Consider the following 20116-nt stretch of genomic DNA (forward strand, 5'->3'; position numbering starts at 1 on the left):
AAAGGTAAAACTTGTTCAACATTAAGACTTGAATTGTACAGTCAGAGCTGGCAGGCTACTCCCTCATATTGTATTGTAGCTACTCCCTCATATTACCAGAATCCATTTCTTCCCTACTGTTTATAAAACTGGGCTGGGCATCTAAGAATTTGATGTTGGAAGCTAGAGATATAAAAGATATTTTGAGGACTGTGTTGAGCTGATATCCAAAATGCTGATGGAAATGTACTGGATTTTTTCCCCACAGCGATAATGTGATATTCTGATTGAATGGCATTACAGCAAGCACAGCATGAATTCCAGTTGCAGGAAAAAATGCCTAGGTTAAGACCTATTGGCTAGAACATCTGGATAGCTTCAAATCATAACAGTAAGCTGGCTTTACTAGAACACCAAAGGGTTAACGATACACCCAACATTTGGGAACTATGAGGACTTTTTAGAGGATGTAATGTCTTCATGATGCAATATTTTCCAATAACAGTTCAAAGTACTTCAGAGGCAGATGTAGCAACTTACACTGCTTTACTGAGTGTAACTGGTCTCTGAGATAATATTGCAGGCAGAACTGTAACTCACTGAGAAACTTACTGAAGGCATGCAATGGATTTTAAATTTTCCTGTCCAGCTTCTGACTTTGCAGCTGTGTATTCTAAGAGCTATATATTAGCGCTGAACCCTTGTCAGAGAAATTCTCCCAAGCAAAGATATTGTTTCCACCTGCTTCATATCTCACACCATTTTCTAGCTGAGGGTGGGAGAAACATGTGTTTTACTAGCAATTTTTACTAACATACCACAAGTTAGGAAAGGCACAAACAGGTATAAGAAAAAGCCTGCATGGTTAACAAACAAAGTAATGGAAGCTGTAAAAGGTAAGAAGGACTCCTTTAAGCGGTGGAAAACCAGTCCAAGTGAGATTAATAAAAGGGAACACAGGCTTTGGCAAATCAAATGCAAGACTGTGATCAGGCAGGCAAAAAGGGACTATGAGGAGCATATTGCAAAAAACATAAAGACCAACAATAAAAATTTCTTCAAATATATTAGAAGCAGGAAACCAGCCAGGGAGGCAGTGGGGCCCTTGGATGACCATGGGGTAAAAGGATTACTGAAGGAGGACAGGGAAATACCTGAGAAGCTGAATGCATTTTTTGCCTCCGTCTTCACTGTGGAAGATGAGAACTTTTCGCCCACCCCAGAACCACTAATTTTGGAAGGGGTGTTGAAAGACCTGAGTCAGATTGAGGTGACAAAAGAGAAGGTCCTACAACTGATAGACGAATTAAAAACTAATAAGTCACCAGGTCCGGAAGGCATACATCCAAGAGTTCTGAAAGAACTCAAAGCTGAACTTGTGGATCTTCTAACAAAAATCTGTAATCTTTCATTGAAATCTGCCTCCGTTCCTGAGGACTGGAAGGTAGCAATGTCACCCCCATCTTTAAAAAGGGTTCCAGAGGAGATCCAGGAAATTACAGGCCAGTCAGTCTGACTTCAATACCGGGAAAGTTGGTAGAAACCAATATCAAGGACAGAATGAGTAGGCATATTGATGAACACGGGTTATTGAGGAAGATCAGCATGGGTTCTGTAAGGGAAGATCTTGCCTCACTAACCTGTTACATTTGTTTGAGGGACTGAACAAACATGTGGACAAAGGAGACCCTATAGATGTTGTTTACCTTGACTTCCAGAAAGCTTTTGATAAAGTTCCTCATCAAAGGCTCCTTAGAAAGCTCGAGAGTCATGGAGTAAAAGGACAGGTCCTCTTGTGGATCAAAAACTGGCTGAGTAATAGGAAGCAGAGAGTGAGTATAAATGGGCAGTCTTTGCAGTGGAGGATGGTAAGCAGTGGGGTGCCGCAGGGCTCAGTACTGGGTCCCATGCTCTTTAACTTGTTCATAAATGATTTGAAGTTGGGAGTGAGCAGTGAAGTGGCCAAGTTTGCAGATGACACTAAATTGTTCAGGGTGGTGAGAACCAGAGAAGATTGTGAGGAACTCCAAAGGGATCTGTTGAGGCTGGGTGAGTGGGCGTCAACGTGGCAGATGCAGTTCAATGTGGCCAAGTGCAAAGTAATGCACATAGGGGCCAAGAATCCCAGCTACAAATACAAGTTGATGGGGTGTGAACTGGCAGAGACTGACCAAGAGTGAGATCTTGGGGTCGTGGTAGATAACTCACTGAAAATGTTAAGATAGTGTGCGATTGCAATAAAAAAGGCCAACGCCATGCTGGGAATTATTAGGAAGGGAATTGAAAACAAATCAGCCAGTATCATAATGCCCCTGTATAAATCAATGGTGCGGTCTCATTTGGAGTACTGTGTGCAGTTCTGGTCGCCGCACCTCAAAAAGGATATTATAGTATTGGAGAAAGTCCAGAAAAGGGCAACTAGAATGGTTAAAGGGCTGGAACACTTTCCCTATGAAGAAAGGTTGAAACGCTTGGGGCTCTTTAGCTTGGAGAAACGTCGACTGTGGGGTGAAATGATAGAGGTTTACAAGATAATGCATGGGCTGGAGAAAGGAGAGAAAGAAGTACTTTTCTCCCTTTCTCACAATACAAGAACTCGTGGGCATTCGATGAAATTGCTGAGCATACAGGTTAAAACAGATAAAAGGAAGTACTTCTTAACCCAAAGGGTGATTAACATGTGGAATTATATATATATATATATATATATATATATATATATATATATATATATATATATATATATATATATATATATATATATATATATAATTTATACATATATATATATAATTATATATAATTTATACATATATATATTTTTTGTCCACTGTGTGACACAGAGTGTTGGAGTGGATGGGCCATTGGCCTGATCTAACATGGCTTCTCTTATGTTCTTATGTGACACAGAGTGTTGGACTGGAGGGGCCATTGGCCTGATCTAACATGGCTTCTCTTGTGTTCTTATGTGACTCAGAGTGTTGGACTGGAGGGGCCACTGGCCTGATCCAACAGGGCTTCTCTTATGTTCTTTTGTGACACAGAGTGTTGGACTGGAGGGGCCATTGGCCTGATCTAACATGGCTTCTCTTATGTTCTTATGTGACACAGAGTGTTGGACTGGAGGGGCCACTGGCCTGATCTAACATGGCTTCTCTTATGTTCTTAATTTCCTGGTGGTATCTTTGGAACTGTCAGTGGATCATAATGGAAATGCTGGGTGATATTGTGAGCACCAGAAATAAATCAAATGTCAACAGAATGAAGTGGATTTCATTTCTGGGTAAGGGTTCAAATCATTTGAATTGAACTGTTTGGAAGAAATTTGAACTTTGGTCCCATAAGAAGAAGGGAAAGGACTGACTTCCTCTTGGGAAAAGTCTTTCTCACACTTCTATTATAATACTAGTCTTCCCAACTAAGCAATATTTCTAGAGATCCTATACTGTCAAACTTTCATTAAAAACTCAAGCATATATTCAGTATAGACAAAACAGAATTTAGAGGCATTTTTAAGAATTGAACAAGTACAGAAAAGGGCAACTAAGATGATTAGAGAGCTGGAGCACCTTTCCTATGAGAGAAGGCTGAAGAGTCTGGGACTTTTCCGTTTAGAAAATGGATGACTAAGGTGTTTATAATATTATGCATGGGATGGGCAAAGCTGACAAGCAGAACTTTTCTCTCCTCTCCCAAAATTCTAGAACTTGAGGGCATCCGATGAAGCTGATGGACAGTAGATTCAGGAGAGACAGGAAGAAATAAATCTTTACACAGTGAGTGATTAAATTGTGAAGGCTCAGATGGCTTTAAAAGGGGGATTAGACAGATACATAGAGGATAGGTCTATCGGTGGCTACTAGACATAGTGACAAAAGGGGATCTCTATGTTCAAGGCAGCCAACCTCTGAATCTTAGTTCTAAGAGCTATATATTGGCTTTGAAGCCTTGTCAGAAATTCTCCCAAGCAAAGATATTGTTTCCAACTGCTTCATATCTCACACCCTTTTCTAGCTGGGGGTGGGGAGAACATGTGCTTTATCAGGGGAAAGCCTCAGCCTCTATGTCCTGTTGCTGAACCTCCAGAGAAACTGCTTTGGCCACTTTGTGAGAAAAGACGCTGTACTACATGGACCACTTGTGTGATCAAGCAGGGCTGTTCTTGTTCTCATTGTTCAAAAAACCATTAAACTTCCTGTGTTAATCCACAAATTATTCCTGGGCATATCTCATTTAGCACATTATATACCACAGCCCCAATTCCCCCCAATTAATGGCGGATGCTCCTTGAGTAGCCTTTTGCTCTACCAATATACCAGGAAGTTGAAGAAGCTATAAGAACACCTAAACCAGGAGAAATCACAACCACTTAGAGGCAGCAGTGGAGTTTAAGGCTCACATAATTTGGGAACTATACTAAAAGTTAATCAACCATAGAGAGATCTGTTAAACAGTTCTAGACTATTAACATCCATTAAAATCCTGACAGAACAGTTAACAGACATCTTTTCTGGATGCCCACAAGTGAACACCAATCTGGTTTGGGTGGACTTCACTAAGTTTGTGGTTCCATCAGTGTAGAACACGCTTCTCCAGGAACTCCTGACCGAGAGACAAAAGGTGGAGAACTTCAGCGCATGCATACTTGTTCAGAAGTATTAAGGGTGCCTATTGAAATGAGACCCAGAACATAAGACTCTTAATTACCCACAGAATGCTTTACATTGCTGTTAGATCCAGAGGAGCTAGCCACCTTAGTGTGTGGCTGCAAAACAGTAAAGAGTCCAGTAGCAGCAGGTGCTTACCACACTCTGCTATTGTACATTGGTGTGATCGCCTAGTGTCCTCCCTCAATTATTTCAACGCAATGCCGCTTTGAACTCATCAGGTTAGGTCTAGAGAAAGGCCAACTAGATCCCCAGTGAAGCCTTTTCTTGGATGCGGCATCCTTACAGGGGCAGACCGGCAAGCACTGAGCCGAGCCCAGCCGGAGAGCTCTCAGCCTCACTCACCCAGGCAGGCAGCTGCTGCAAGGCGACGGCGCGGCTAATGGCTCGCTGCTCATCTTCCAGCAGCCCCAAGGCGGCCAGCAGCCGGGCCTGCTTCCCGCGCCGGTTCCTGCGCCACCACGTCCACAGCAGCCAGCCCAGCAGCAGCCAGCTCGCGCTGAGGCCCAGGTAGCCGGCCAGGTAGACCGGCGCCAGGGCCAGCAGCAGCCGCGCCAGGTGGGAGCCGAGCTCGCGCAGCACGAAGGGGGGCGGCTTCAGCTCGGCCAGCAGGCGCAGCAGCTCTCGGCCGCCCGACTCCGGCTCCGGCTCGCCCCAACTCGCTCCAGCGCCACACTGCCCCGCCTGGGGGCGCGCCGCTCTCATGGGCCCGACGGGGCTGCAGCTCCTCGCAGTCGCTCCCACGCCGGCTGCCCTCCCCGCTGCCTCCTGAGTGGCGGGACGCCCAAGCGCGACTGCGGACTTGCTGCCGGCCGCTCAAGCCGCGGCCAAGGGGCGGGCACGTGGGCGCATTCCGGGCGCAGTCCCCCCGCTGGCCTCTAGAGCGCGCCGTGGAGAGCAGGGCTGCTCGTGCTCCGCCTGCGAGGGCTGCCCGGCCGGCCGCGACTGCAGCAGTCAAGCGCGCCTTGAGGCGCACCTCCTCCCGGGGCCGCGAAAGTTGATTCCGCAAGAGAGTTAGTTGTAAGTTAGTTGTTAGTTGTTAGTTGTAACGAAGGTGTGCTCCAGGAACTCATGGGAAGGAGATCACCTGGGGATGTACTAAAATGAATGACAAGATTGCCCGTGGGAAACTGTTGGGTTTTCTGTTGAAATTTCACTTCCTGTTGTCATGAGTTAATTAAATGAATGTATATGCATGCTGATGCTTAGCCAGTGAGAGATAGAGCCAATGAGAATGTGTGCACGTATTTCCTGCTCAGGCTAGCTGTCAAAATGTAAAGTGACCATTGAAGCAATGCCCTAATTGGTTAATCCATATATTTGGGAGGTGGTCTGGGGGAAACCATTTGGTCAGTTTTACAGCCCTTTGTGTAAGTCCTCAGATCTTCTTGCTGTTAGAGTTTGGACTCCATAGAGTCGAGATGTAGCTTAGAAGCTAGAAAGGATATTGAGTCCTTCTTTGTTTTCTAGTAATCCCAGTAACCCTTTCCTCATAGTAAAAGTAAACTACTTTGTTCTTAAGCTAAAATGTGTGCCTGGCTTGATTATTGTGGTTCTCTCCACGCAACTCTGCTAAACTATCTCTAAACCCCAACAGAAACACGGGTTCCATTCAAATACATGGCATAGAAACGGCCGCAATAAACAGCTGGAATGGATTTTCCAGGGAAGTCAAAACAATTTGCAAGTATCCTGGCATGGGGTTGGAAGGGGGGGAAAGGGCACATTTCTTGCCCCTGGGGCTGGCACAGGTGTTCTGGGTTTTAGGGTTTGTAGAATCTTTCGGGCTCAAGTGCCGTGTTCTACTGGAGAAAGTCACTCAATGCACAGCAGCCAAGAAGGTCAGAGCACCTGCTCCGGCTGCAACACCACTGAGGATGTTCTCTGCAGCTGAGAACGAAACATCTGGAAGGAAAGCTTTCTCCAGTAGAACACGGCACTTGAGCCCGAAAGATTCTACAAACCCTAATGATGTTACCAGCCGTGAAAACCTGAAATCTTTGGTTCTGGGTTTTAATTGCGGGGGGCGGGGGGGTTGCCACCCTCTGGGACTCGATTGCAGAGTGGATGAGTGGATTACAACCCTCTGGGACCAGATTGCCAGGGAAATGTTAAGATTCTCAACCTCTTCCTGTGGATTGCTACGGTATAGTTGCTAGATGGAATACCTTTCTGGATTGGAGCCTTTAGTCCCTGTGTGGAGAATGTGCAATCATCATTCTTCTGTCAGATTTTAGGTGCTCCCAAATGTGTTGCCAACTCATCCATTTGTGCAGAGCTAAATTTACATCTTCTAGAAACCAGAGCCTGGATTATGGCTTTTACATTCTGGCTAAAAATTCATTTCAGAACGGATTCAGGAAGTTTACTATACTACCTGATGAAAGACAGGCACAGCATTACTTGGCTCTCTACATTTATCCACAAACTATTGAGGTGGACATTCTTTTCTTATGTGACGAACTATATATTTTAAGAACAATCCAACTAAGGTTTATGGATCACAAATACCAAAAAGTGTTCCCCGCACATCCCCGTTTGCTTTGCAGCCAATCTAGGTATACTCCAAAGACATGGGAAGATACCGCATTATTTTTTTACTTTAGATTCCCCATTCCATCATCGGACTTTTACTCTGGCACGTTTAAATGCCTTCCCATCAACAGTTCTCTTTGGTAGGTTTAGACAGATACCTCTCCAAAATAGATTATGTCCATGTGAATGAGGAGTCCTTGATTCTATATCCCATATTACATTAGAATGTCCTTTCCTGGCCACACAACGTAGATGCTTTTTAGCTGAATATCTCCAACACAATGCATATACTAAAAGGAAAACTCTAACCTACTTTTTAAAAGATGTTAATCCCCACATTACTACTACCGCTTCCCGCTCACCGTCACACTTAGAAAAGTTCGTCTGCCTACATTTTCGCTCTTTCTCCAGCCTCACCACCGCACCGCCACCGCCGCTGCTGCCCTGGCCGTTCCCCTGCAGCCTCTTCCAGCCTTTGTCGAGGTATTCCTCTTCAAGTAAGCCAAAATTTCTCAAAAAGAAAACGTTACCAGCACGGGCAGTCTTGCATGAGTTTTCTGCTGCCCTGTCAGCTCCTGTCCGGTGGCCCAGTTGAACGCCGAAGCGTTAGTAGGCTCCATGGGAAAGGTTGGAATTAAAAGGGAAGCCTCCGCCTCCCTTCCAAGTTCCCACCAGCTCCCCAGACTGCGAAGTGTCCCCCGGACGCTTCTTTAAAAGGTACTTTCTAACTGAAAGCCCCCTCTAGAGCCCACTAAGCTCAGCGAACAGCGGAGCTTGGCAAAACTCTGCGCTTCACTGCGCCATCTTACCAGAAGTGGTGCTTCAATGTATCTCAATGGAGCTCATGCAAGTCAACTGGCAATCTTCTCTCCCATTATATCCAAAGGGCAATCCAGGCTCTCCCATTGTTTCCTATGTCATTCGTTTTAGTACATCCCGTCACCTGCGCTGGATATAGGGGTGCCAACTCTGGGTAGGAAAATTCCTGCAAGGGAGGGAGCTCAGCAGGTATGTGATCACACTTCAGGACATAAGTTTCCAAGCTGTAATTTCCTCCAGGGGAACTAATCTCCGTAGTCTGGGGACAAAGTGTGATTCTGGCAGAGCTCTAGGCCCTTCCTGGAAGCTGGCAACCCTAACTGGATGGCTAGCCTGATCTCATGAGATATTGGAAGTTAAGCAGGGTTGGCCTTGGTTAGTAGTTGGATGCATAGGCATAAAGTACGTGGGGGCTCCAGGACTCCCCCCCCCCCAATTTTTTTCCTGAGGGCTAAACCCCTGCTGGGAATACTCTGAAATTATCAACTTCAAAGGCATGTGAAGTGGTAAAGCAGCTATTCCCTCGGTGTGTTTTTTTCCTCTGGCTGCCAAGAAGGAAATCAGTCATCAGAGATTTTTCATCTGGCCTGTCTAGAGGGCTGAAGGAGGACAATTGACATAACAAAGGTAAGTTTTCTGCAATTTTTTTTGCTATATCTTGGGACTTTTTAGATTAATGCAGAACACATCAATACTTAAACATGTTTGGTGTCTGTTGGCAAAGAAAGTATGGAGGTATGAAAGTATGAATTTATACCCCATCCAACCCCCTAGCAAAAAAAAATATCCATGCCTCATGTCAGAGAAATATTTGTGTCTGTGTGTAACCCCAGAAACTCTAGTGTCTGAAACAATATCAAAAGGTAAGAAGGCACTTAAGGATTTTATGTGAATCATAAATTCATAGAGTTGGAAGGGACCTCTAGGGTCATCTAGTCCAACACCCTGCACAATGCTGGAAACTCACAAATGCCTCCCCCCTGAAGGGGTTATATACACGACTTTGTTGGTGTTAAAGGTGCTACTGGGCTCCAACTCAGTTCTCACATTTGTTGACTGCTTTATTATCTGTACTAGGAGTAAGAACCTGGGTCTGGCAGATCCCACTCTGAAGCCCTAACTTGTATGTCCCCCACCCCAGCCAACCTCAAGGGAAGCTGATCTGTGCCATCTCTTTGGATAGCAGTTGTAATTCTAAGAGATCTCCAGGCCTCACCTGGAGATTGGCAGCAGGCAGGGAGCACCCGCCTAGAGGCCTTTAGTGGTATCTTTCCAGGTTGCTGGGGAATTCCCAAGGGATTACCATAGGCCTCTGAGGGAAAGGCCTTTCCTCCTGGGGGAAGTGTTGCCAATCTCAAGGTGAGGGCTGGAGATCACTCAGAATTACAACTGCTATCCAAATAGATGGCAGAGATCAGCACCCCTTGAGGTGAGGGTGGGGGGAGGGAATACCTTCACTTGGGTGGGTGGGAAGACAGCAAGGGAAAGGCAGCTGAATGGGTGATTTTGGACCAGGCATAGACTTCCAGCCTAACCTTCCTCTCAGGGTTGTTGTTCAGATCACATAGGGGGAGAGGAGAATGATGCGAACTGCTTTGCCCCCCTGTCCCATTCATGCAAGCTGCAAAGTAACATTGTATTGTAACGTGTGAGCAATTGCCTTTAGCACGGGTTCCAAAGCGAAAAGAAAGCGGCCAGTGGAAGGTGAATGAAACACAGAACTGAACCTAGGACCTGTGTAGCCGCCACACCTGTCAGACTTCAGTCTGCTGCCCATAGGAGGAATCATATACAAGCGTGGTGCTGTCTGCGTCTTTCAAGCAAAGGAGAACGGAGACAGTGGACTGTAAAGTACTACCTTACAAGAGTGATGTGAAATAACAATCTGATTTTGAAATACTACCTGACAAGAGTGGTGTGAAATAACTTTTTGATTTTTCTATGGACATTTAATGAATTTTGGTTTGTGATGATAACAATATATAATTGCATCATTATTAAAGAAATTGCTTAAGCATTTATTTGCAACATAAAAACACAGTGGTTTATTTCTAGTGTTTGCTAATCAGTACACTGCAGTTTCCAGTTTGCCCAATCTCCAGTTGGGGGCAGGGGATCCCCCAGTTTGGGGGCCCTCCCTCTGCTTCTGGGTCATCAGAAAACAGCACAGGGGGGAAGGGAAATGTCTGCTGGACACTGCATTATTCCTTATGGAGATCGATTCCCATGGGGTATAATGGTGAATTGATCTGTGGGTGTCTGGAGCTCTGGAAGGGCTGTTTTGTGAGGTAGAGGCACCAAATTTTCAGGATAGCATCCAGTGCCTTGCCTCAAAACAACCCCCAAGGTTTCAAAAAGTTTGGACTGTGGAGTCCAGTTCTATGAGCCCAAAAAGAAGGTGCCCCTATCCTTCATCATTTCCAATGGAGGGAAGGCACTGAAAAGGTGTGCAGTCCCTTTAAATGTGATGGCCAGAACTCCCTTTGGAGCTCAATTGTGTTTGTCACAACCTTGCTTTTGGCTCCATCACACTGTCTTCTGGCTCCACTCCAAAGTCTCCTGGCTCCACTCCCAAAGTCCCCAGATATTTCCTGAACTGGACTTGGCAACCCTACCAAGGTAGCTACAGTTAAGCATGAGACAGGATAGGCTCAATCATTTGACTCTTCTTCATGGACATATTTCTCAGGAAATTGATCTTAATGTTATAGCTAATGAGTTCATTCAAAGAGCATCTATTAGAAGAAACACGTTCAGTGTCAGTTAAGTACAGGGGTTTCTGAATAGCTTCAGCTTAACAGCTGTGTTGTACTTAGATGCAGCACATGGCAACTGCTGGGGTGGGGAGGTGGGATATGGCTGGAGAGGATGCTTGTGGGAGCAGAGGGGGTAACAGGGGACTGGGAGAATATTTGATTGTAGTGTAATTTCTAAAAGTAATTTCTAAAGAAACAGTTTGCATTGTTAATTAAAAGTTAAAGTTGTAAAATTCAGCTGTCTGAAGATCGTTTGTTGAAGCCCAATGTGTTTTGCAAGTTGAACCTGAAGAGCGGAAATATACCATGCACAGGAATGCAGTCATTTCCCATAAATTGGATCATGTGATTTTCATTAATGATTTGTTCTGAATATCTGTGTTTTTAAGGTGGAATTTCTAAGCAGTGTTCTAAGAGGCCAAGATATATAAAATCCTAGGTGGTATGGGCCATGGGCCCTGTTCTGAATTGCCTCAAAATGTGCTTGTACTCGCTTTGCAGGATATGAGTTTGAAGTGAGAAGAACATTGCCACTAACTCTGAACTTCGTACATTGCTCAGAAATTGAGCACTTAGAAACTGTTTTGTGTTCTGCCCGGGGTCAGAGACCCATGAATTTATCAAACAAAGGTATCTGTGATGCCATAGTTTTGTCAATTTCAGTACCATCGTACTTTATTAATGAGGCAGAAACAAGACCTGCAAGTGAACGTCCAGGGAAACCACCCCCCACAACCAGCTGATCGGCAGGTAAAACCACGGTGCGTTCATTGTCCGTGCCCAGGGCAGGCCAGCAGCAGGAAGGGTGAAGTCCAGAAACGCACTGCAGCTGCTGCCTCCTTCCCATCCAGGGAGGGAGGAGGCGGCAGTGCAGGGGGGAGGAAGAGGCGGGAGCATGGTGCCACAGTGCTGGGGGGGGGGCGGTGCCTAGGGTGCCATGAGCCCTTGGGCCGCTCCTGCAATAGTGTGTCAGTCTCTGCTGGGTTTGGTCTGTTTATTCCTCCCTTTATGACAGGGGCTGGGCACTGGCTCAGAAGAGGCACTGCAGAACCTGGCTTTTATGATAACCTCCAGGTGGGGCCTGGAGTTCTCCCAGTATTACAACTGACCTCCAGATGACAGAGATCCGTTCAGAAAATGGAGAAAAGGATTGCTTTGGAGGGTGGACTCTATGGCATTGGACCCTTCTGAGGCCCCTCTTCTCCTTTCTGCAGGCTGTACCCACAAAATCTCCAAATTTTCTAACCCAGAACTGGCAACCCTAAATTAGTTGAGGTGTCCTCTGAACTAATGGATTTTCTTATCTAACAGCTGCATGTTGATTTTAAAATTAAATCAGTAGCAAACAAAAGAGAATCTTGAACACCCCACTCCCATCTCCCAGGGGAGAGAAATGAAGCCTTCCAGTACTTCAGGGGGAGGTTCTTTCATATTGGATTCTTTTGAAATGTTTGGCCACAAACATTTGATCAGAGTAAATGGTGGTAGTTGCCAGCAAAAGCTGGTGAGAGCGAATGGAGTTGGCTGTGATGGCTTTTTGTATTTGAAGCGCCTACCATGGCTGCCATCTGCTGCCTGAATGGAATAGTAACAGGAAAGTGCATAGGGAATATTGAGCAAAATCAGAAGAGTTCAAGTTCAATTTTATTTTGTTTCAATACAACATCAGCTCTGGGGAGTCAGCAGAAATTTAAAAAGGAGAACACACATCGTGCGACAAGCACAAAACAGTGAGTGCAGATTAAGAGGGAGAACATAAAAGATTATACCCTCCTCCATGTAAATTATTGAGACTCAGTCGGCCACTTGTGTATCCCACACACCTGAAGGCATAATTTGGCAACTTTGTTAGTGGTCTCCTGGAAAGAGTCTTCAAGAAGGAGAGAGACATAAAGTTGCTCAAATCTTTCTAGTAAATCTAGTAAACAGTTGATAGAATTGGAGTGATATACTGATGTCACATGTCATTATAGAAAGAGCAGTGCAGTAGAACATGCCCAGTAGACTCCGCTTTCCTTATATGACATACACAAAGCCATTGAGGGAGCATAACACGATGGCATCTGCCTTCCGGGGGGGGGGGGGGGGGGTTGAAGGTAGGGCATTAAAGTGTGCCAGGATAAAGATAGAATAAGTATCATCTGCATATAGTAAGGCATGAATTGTTTCATCAGCAGTCTTTGGAGAATGGAAACTTGACAAGGAACTGATACGGTAGTTAAAAGCAGAGGGGCCAGGATGCACCCCTGCTTAATAGCCTTGAAGACTGCTGTCAAAAAAACCCTTATCCAAGGTCAGTTTTGGTAAGGCAAGCAAAACACAATTTAAAAAAACACCCTGGAGTATGTGTCCACACGCCCCAGTTAGGTTGGTGCCACCAGCCTTTTGAGTCTCTACCAACAGTTGGAAGCCAAAGCGCAAGCTGCTAACCTTTTCTGGGATTTAACCAGAAAATCAACCCTGCAAAGCAGGCCGCTTGAAGATTGAGTTTCCACAAAATAGTTAACCTAGTAGGTGAGCACTACAGTCACCTGGATTTAAATTGAAGCTGTCTGGAGAACAAAATGCCACCAGATATATTTAAAAATTGCGCAAGAATATATAAAAAAAAAAACTTGGTAGTGAGGAGTCAAAAATAAACTGAATCCAAAGACTAGCTAAACAGTAAAGACATTGGTTCAAAAGTTACCAGAAGTTAACATTTCAGAAGCTAAGGTTGTATCGGGAGTCAAAGTCCCAAGTCAGCATGGATAAACAGAGTAAGCAAAGAACCAGCAAGATGCCATCCAGCTTGAAGCCCAATAGCTTGGTTCCAAAAGCCTAACAGTAAGGCAAAAAACTTTTGGACTAAGATCCACTGCGGTCCTGGGCCATTAGACCAATCACATCTCAGATTATGTCAACTGATGCTGTGATCTAAGCAGGTGACTTAAGTGAGGTCAGGCTAAAGTTGCTGCAATCTATCTTCCCGGGTCTAGCCATTGTGAATCATAAACTCTAATTGAATGGAATGCAGCTAATTGGTTGCTAGGTGCCAAGGCTCTGAGAACCCAAAGGGAGTCGTAGGCATTGCTTCACTCCCTATAGCTGGGCAATTATCTAATAATCACAAGGTCAGGGTGCCCAGTCATCTCAGAAACAAGAATAGTGGTTTTCCATTTAGATATCTACAGCTTCAACTCTGGCCGAGTATTTGAAAATGGGGCCTGAACCAATGTGTAGAAAAGAAACAAGAAATTCTATTTCTTGACAACTGCATCTTACTTTTAGGAAGTTTCCTTCATGCAGTGAGCAAATAAGTATATAAATTCTTTGGTTTTTTGAGGAATTCTCAAGCTTTGGCCAGACCCTATTCATGGGGTTGCTGTTAAATTCTGATTTTAAATCCACAAAGGCAGCATAGAGTGCTCCATTAGGTTTAGAGCTGCACTTCTCCATGAGATGATGCAAGATCAGCCTATGGTGGAATGGCCATCTCTAAAACCTGCTTGCTTGTCCATCAGCATGTTTTCCACGGCCAAACTTGTCAGTTGTTCTGGTCACCTTTTGACTTCCTACTTTGGCATTCCAGTCCCCTATGATGAGGAGGACATCTTTTTTTTGGTTTTAATTCTAGAAGGTGTTGTAGACCTTCATAGAACTGGTCTATAACATACAAGAATCCAATTTAGATCATTGGATGCATACAACAATTTACAAAAACAATACACAATATGCTAGGTATTAAGAATAAAGAAATAGCCTACAATTCATTCTATTAGGCAAAAAGGAAATTTCGGATGCATTACTTAGCCTGTAGTACTGCTGGAATATCGATATTAGATTGTTTTTCACTGCATGGCAGTCTGCATCAAACCAGGTATTTGATTTGCTTTTCCTTAATGGTTGGATGTAACTATTTCATTGCATTTATAAAGCCAACACATTCTGGGACATTTTAATTTTATTTTAAAAAGGTTTATTTCAATTTCTTTTTAAAAAACCAAGATCTTTCCATTTTAATGTAATGTTTATGAGAATTCCAGTATGTGATAAAAGGAATAAATTTTTCTCTCAGAGTTAACAACACTGTTCAACTATTCTTTGGATGTCCATTTATGAAACCTTGCTTGGATATTTCAAAGGGAACATGATTTGTAGATGTGATTAGAAATTATTTACAGACTCCTGAGTGTAGCTGTAGGTATCAATGCCGTTTAGTATTTGTGTAACACATTTGCAAGGAATATTAAAAGGAAATATTAAAAGGAATATTGCAAGGAAAACACCACTGTCTAGCAGTTCTGGCCAGGTTTAATCTGGGTTGTTTTTGTTTTTTCAAGATGTGCCCCAAACCTCAGAGATCTATTCTGAGACCACATGTGTGTCTAACGTCACGTCCTGACCCAGCCAAATTTCGGCCCAATTTTTGTCTCATCACATGGTTTGTGCCCATTCCTAAAACTCATTCACCTGACTTGAAGGCCTTCTACCTGACTTGAGTTGCCCAAATTTTGCCCCCCTCTCCAGTCCTTACCATTAGTGGCTCTGGCTGCAGCCTGTAAAAACCAAGGGAAGCAGTTTATACTTTGTCACCTTGAAACAAATGATCCACATAATCTAGAGTGGAACTGAAGGCAGTAACTATAGAAACAACAGTACAGATGAAAGCAATAAATTCAGATAAAGAGTATAACAGCTTAGCTGCATTTTATTTGAAAACAATCATGGTCTCTGTATATAAAGAAATATGAAAATAATCCAGTACAATGTATGTGTACATATATAGATAGACATGCTGGCTAAGTAGTAAACTTGTATATGTGTGTGTGTCGTGTGTGTGTATATACACACATACACATATCAACATGAGAGGTCATGAGGGCTTATAGGGATATTTATTGGTCACTTTGGATTTTTTACCCAGTCATCATCCCAATCTTTATGGGCAAAGCTGACCACCAAAACCTGCTGATCCACAACCAAATTTCTGAAGTTCCAAGACTGCATAGTTATAGAGAGGGAGTGCAGATCCAAGTTCCTGCCAAGCAAAGGAATTTGCAGAGTAAATCTTCCTTTCCAATAAAATTCTCTTACAACTGCCCCCGCCCCTGGCAAGATTATAGAAAATGCAGAACATTTGAGTGACACATGAACACTTTCACACAAAGCTGCCAGACAGACAGCACTTAATCCAGAATTAGGTGTTTCTGAATGGCTTTTTCTTTCAGTTTCTCCAGGTTTTCTTGCATCCTTTGACCATATAAATCATTCTGAGTTTGAAAATACCATTCCAGAGTCTCTCTTACATCTCTGCAAAAGGATAAACAAAAAGTTCAGCGCTTGTTTCTGGATCAGCCCAAGGAAAGAGAGTCCTTCAAATAAATGGATATGACCTAAATGGGTAGCATTACACTTCCACTGATTTCTCCCCCTAATTCACAGGGTACAGAATGGGAATAGCCATATAGACATTTAGACCTCTGATTTTTATATACTTGTTTATTTTTATACTTGGGATCTAATGCACCTTGAACTATTTAAAAAGGTAGGAGTAGATCACTTTTAGGTCCTTCCTTGTTTTCATTAATCTGAGATTCTATGACCAACATTAATCCCCTATCATAAAGCTCTAATAAATGGGAACTCTGACTGCACAATTCTGAACCAACTGTACCCTTCTAAGGCCAATGCCTTCAGTTTAGAATTGCACTGTGAGTGAAGATAATGAAAAAAACAACAACAAATCTCTATCAATGCTATTTTCAAGTCACATAATCAGTTACCTGGAAACAGGAGCAAAAATATCCAGAGATAAGCAGGAAGTAGGCTTAAGGTCTGCATTTGTATCACTAAAAAGATAACATAATTTTAATTACTACTCAGTACCATTCAATCCTACTCAGAATTGAGATTCATTTGATTTCAACAGGACTTGCAAGTATACACAAATTTCAAAGAGCACAGCCCTAAACAGAGTTATACTCTTCTGAATCCACTAAAGTCAATGGATTAAGCAGCATATAACTGCAATCCTATACACTGAACAACTCAATATCAAGGGAACATACTCTCAGAGATAATTCTCACCATTATCTTTGCTGCTTCATCAACAGCATTGCAAACATATAGCTTGGCCATAAGAACATATGATCTTAATCAAAGGCGTGCACAGTAAATCAGTTTCCATCAGCAATTCAACTACGTTATTACAGTAAGCACAGCAAGCTTTCAGAGTGCACAGGTCCTTCTTTAAACAGAATAATTCTATGCAATTTGAAATATTGCCTTATTTATTTATTTCTCAGATTTATATTCCGCCCTCCCCACCAAAGCAGGCTCAGGGCGGCTCACAACAGGCCTTCCCCACCAACAGGCCATCCACTAAATTTTCACATCTGGATTCCAGTTGTTCCCTTGTTGCATTTACAATGCTCATAATGATTATGGATTAAGACAGTGTCCTCTATTGAAATCATTAATAGGATGCTAAAGATGACCATTTCCAACACTCAAGAAGTAGGGAATAGGCTACCATAGAGGCTGGGAATAGTACACAATCTGTGAGCAATGTTTCAGAAGTCACTGTAAGCAGTATTTTAGAAGATGGAGCACAAGTTCCTTGTGCTTCTTCTGAACATTTCCTCTTACCTTCCCTCTTTTTGTGTTTTACTTTTATCATCGGTTGAGTAGTCAGTCTGTGGAAATTCAGCTTTTATTATTTCTGGAGCAAGTAACACAGCAGCCTCCCAACCAGTATCTCTGCAAATCAATAAATCAACATCCACTTTATCTTGAAGCTTTTTTAAAAAAAAGGACAATGCAAATTAATTGCCAACTATTTCCTCCCATACACAAGTAACTGCTGGGCCAAGCCAAGCCAAGCCTGAGTTTCCTTTGCGTGCAGGTGTGATTGTATTATGATGGCGGCTGTGCTAGTGGTCGCAAAACCAACCCTGAGTCCATTGCCACCTTAAAGGCCAACCGTGGTTTCCTAGGTATAAACTGTCACGAGTCGAACTTCATCCAATATGTGTGATTGTGTGTAATCAAAATGCAATAACTTATTGTGAACAACCCCCAGAAAGCAAACTTACTCATCCATGATGTTTTCTTTATCTTGCTGTGGTAAGCTATCAAAAATGGGAGGCACATCTTTGGGAAGCATGTCGGCATTATAAGGATCAGTGCTGTGAGAAATGCAAGCAGGACCAGGGTCAAGCAGAGAATACGATAAACACCTACGTATCTGCAATGCTGTCTCTAGTGCACCTGGCTTTTGATTAGCTTAAAATCACCCAATAAATAAACATTCCAGCAACATGGCACAAAGGACTTCATGTTTATCTAAGGTTAGCATTTTTTTTCTTAAAAACACTATTCATTTTTTTAACAAGAAAAAGCAAAACAAGAGCAAAGATAATAACATGCTGTGATGGACTGTACTTTTTATAAGGCTTAAAAGTATTGCACATTCAACTAAAGGATTGTGAGGGGTTAATTCTTCACAAAGCCCGAGAGCCTTGAGTGACAGGCTGCTCTAGGCAATCTGATTGGTTGGCATCTTAGAAAACAGCTTAGAAAAAAAGTCTTGAGAGAGCTGGATGCTGAGGAGAGTGAGTCAAATTCCTGCGTTGACTGAGAAGAGATGTGTACCGAGGCCGTCTGAGACTAGCCATTGCAGAAAAAAGGGTTTAATGCTAAGAGTCAGATTTCTACTTTGACTGAACACAGTCCTGAATTCAGAATTAGCTTAGAGCAGTTTGAACAGACAGAGAACTGGGAGAAAATTGGCAAGGATGTTTGGGTAGCAGAGAAGACTCCCATTCAGGCCAAAATGAAAGGGGATAGATCTTGTGAGAGAAGATTCCTTGCCCAGTCAAACAGGGAGAGTTCTCTCTGAGGAGTGCAGAGATCCCTGGTGTGATTAGAAACTGGCTTTGACAACCTTAAAGGTCAGTTAACAACTAAAGAAGAGTGCTAGTGTTCCAAGAGAAGGATTTTGGGTACTGGAAAAGGGTACCAGCCTTCTGGGCACCAAAAGAGTCAGCAATTATACAAATAAAGTATCTCAGAGTGTTTGGGAAAACACTGGAACAAAAGCCTCTCAATATAATCATTTAAATTAACAGTGAATAATTTAAGAACCTCTCATTAACCTGATATGATAAGAACAAAAGTCTGTGCTTGTACTAGTTTTACTACAATAATTTCAATACCTGATTTCACCTAACCTTTCCCCTTGATGTTAAATAACACCTTTTGTTATTCTTGAATTGTAAAGAGTCTCAAGTGCCATTTTCAAGGCTATCCTATCCCTTCCCTCAGGTTCTTGGGCTGAGCAAATATCCAAAATATATCTTGCTGACACAGTGGGACAGCCAAATATATCTTACTGACAGGGTGGGACACTTTCTTCAGGGGAGAGGAACACACATTACCAGCCCTGCTCAGTCAGTGAAAGGACAGAAAAAGAGGAAAATCTAGCCTCTAAAGGACAGAAATAGAACATGCTTATTCTGTTACCTTCCCAACATCACCACGCATCCTTTTATGTTTTAGCCTCCATCTAAGAGTGTGATTTTATAAAGCACAACAAGTGGTGCTTACCAACCCTTTGTCCCAAGTATCTGAGTCAGTCCAATCAGCTTTCAGCACCATTTGATAAGCAGTAGCTTCATCCTGCTCATCTGAGCTCTTTCTCGAGCTGCTCATCAACAGTCTTCCTCTTCCCTCATCTCTATCACATTTTTAAAATCTCATCCTTTCTTCAAGGAGCTTCAGATGGGCCCTCTTCCATTTTATCCTCTCAACACCCCTGTGAGGTACAGTAGGCTAAGTGACTGGTTCCAGGTCATCCAGTGAGCTGGAGATGGGTTTCCCCCATCCTAATCTGATATCACACTGGCTCTCTGAGCCAGCTGGAGAGCAGGACGCAGCCATCCTGACATCTGAAACACAGTCCTGATGCTTTTAAACCTAAATCATCGAGTCATTTTCAATTAATCAGCCACAATAAACTACCAACCTAGCTTCAGACTCGTAGTGTGTTCATCTGCTTAGGTATCTCATTGGATAACTCTTGAGAAAAGTTGCTTGCTAACAGCAAGAAACTTCTCAGTAAGGTTCTTCGGCTCCCTGCCTCGAAGCCACCTACTCCCAGATTTCTGTCCATGTAGATCTTTGCTTTGACTAACATCATCTTTCTTTCTTACCAGAAAAGGATCACTGTGCTGTTCAGAGCAGGAACATTGGGCAAGGTTGAATGAATAACTGGTGGGAAGTTTCTCCAATTAGTCACACCGCGAATGACTTCCTGAAATGACAGCAGCCACATCCATCAAAATAAGCTGCTGACCATTTTTGCTGGTCCAAAGAGAC

At 43.3% G+C, this 20116-nt stretch overlaps 2 protein-coding genes across 2 annotated transcripts in view; both read right to left on the reverse strand.

The window, feature by feature from the left end:
- The window catches only part of ESYT3 (extended synaptotagmin 3), a 92623-nt gene extending 87272 nt beyond the window's left edge, over positions 1-5351 (reverse strand). Inside the window, exon 1 of the mRNA XM_060262455.1 lies at positions 4992-5351. Within this exon, the coding sequence (XP_060118438.1) occupies positions 4992-5351 (360 nt within the window). The remainder of the gene's footprint in view (positions 1-4991) is intronic.
- A 10503-nt stretch (positions 5352-15854) lies between these two features.
- The window catches only part of CFAP221 (cilia and flagella associated protein 221), a 70933-nt gene continuing 66671 nt past the window's right edge, over positions 15855-20116 (reverse strand). Inside the window, exons 21-25 of the mRNA XM_060261818.1 lie at positions 19951-20051; positions 17833-17925; positions 17387-17497; positions 16522-16587; positions 15855-16048 (exon numbers count right to left, since the gene is read on the reverse strand). Coding sequence (XP_060117801.1) covers positions 15925-16048; positions 16522-16587; positions 17387-17497; positions 17833-17925; positions 19951-20051 — 495 coding nt within the window. The 3' untranslated portion in view covers positions 15855-15924. The remainder of the gene's footprint in view (positions 16049-16521; positions 16588-17386; positions 17498-17832; positions 17926-19950; positions 20052-20116) is intronic.

Source organism: Heteronotia binoei, chromosome 21 (genome assembly GCF_032191835.1).
Source record: "Heteronotia binoei isolate CCM8104 ecotype False Entrance Well chromosome 21, APGP_CSIRO_Hbin_v1, whole genome shotgun sequence".
Classification (NCBI taxonomy): Eukaryota; Metazoa; Chordata; class Lepidosauria; order Squamata; family Gekkonidae; genus Heteronotia; species Heteronotia binoei.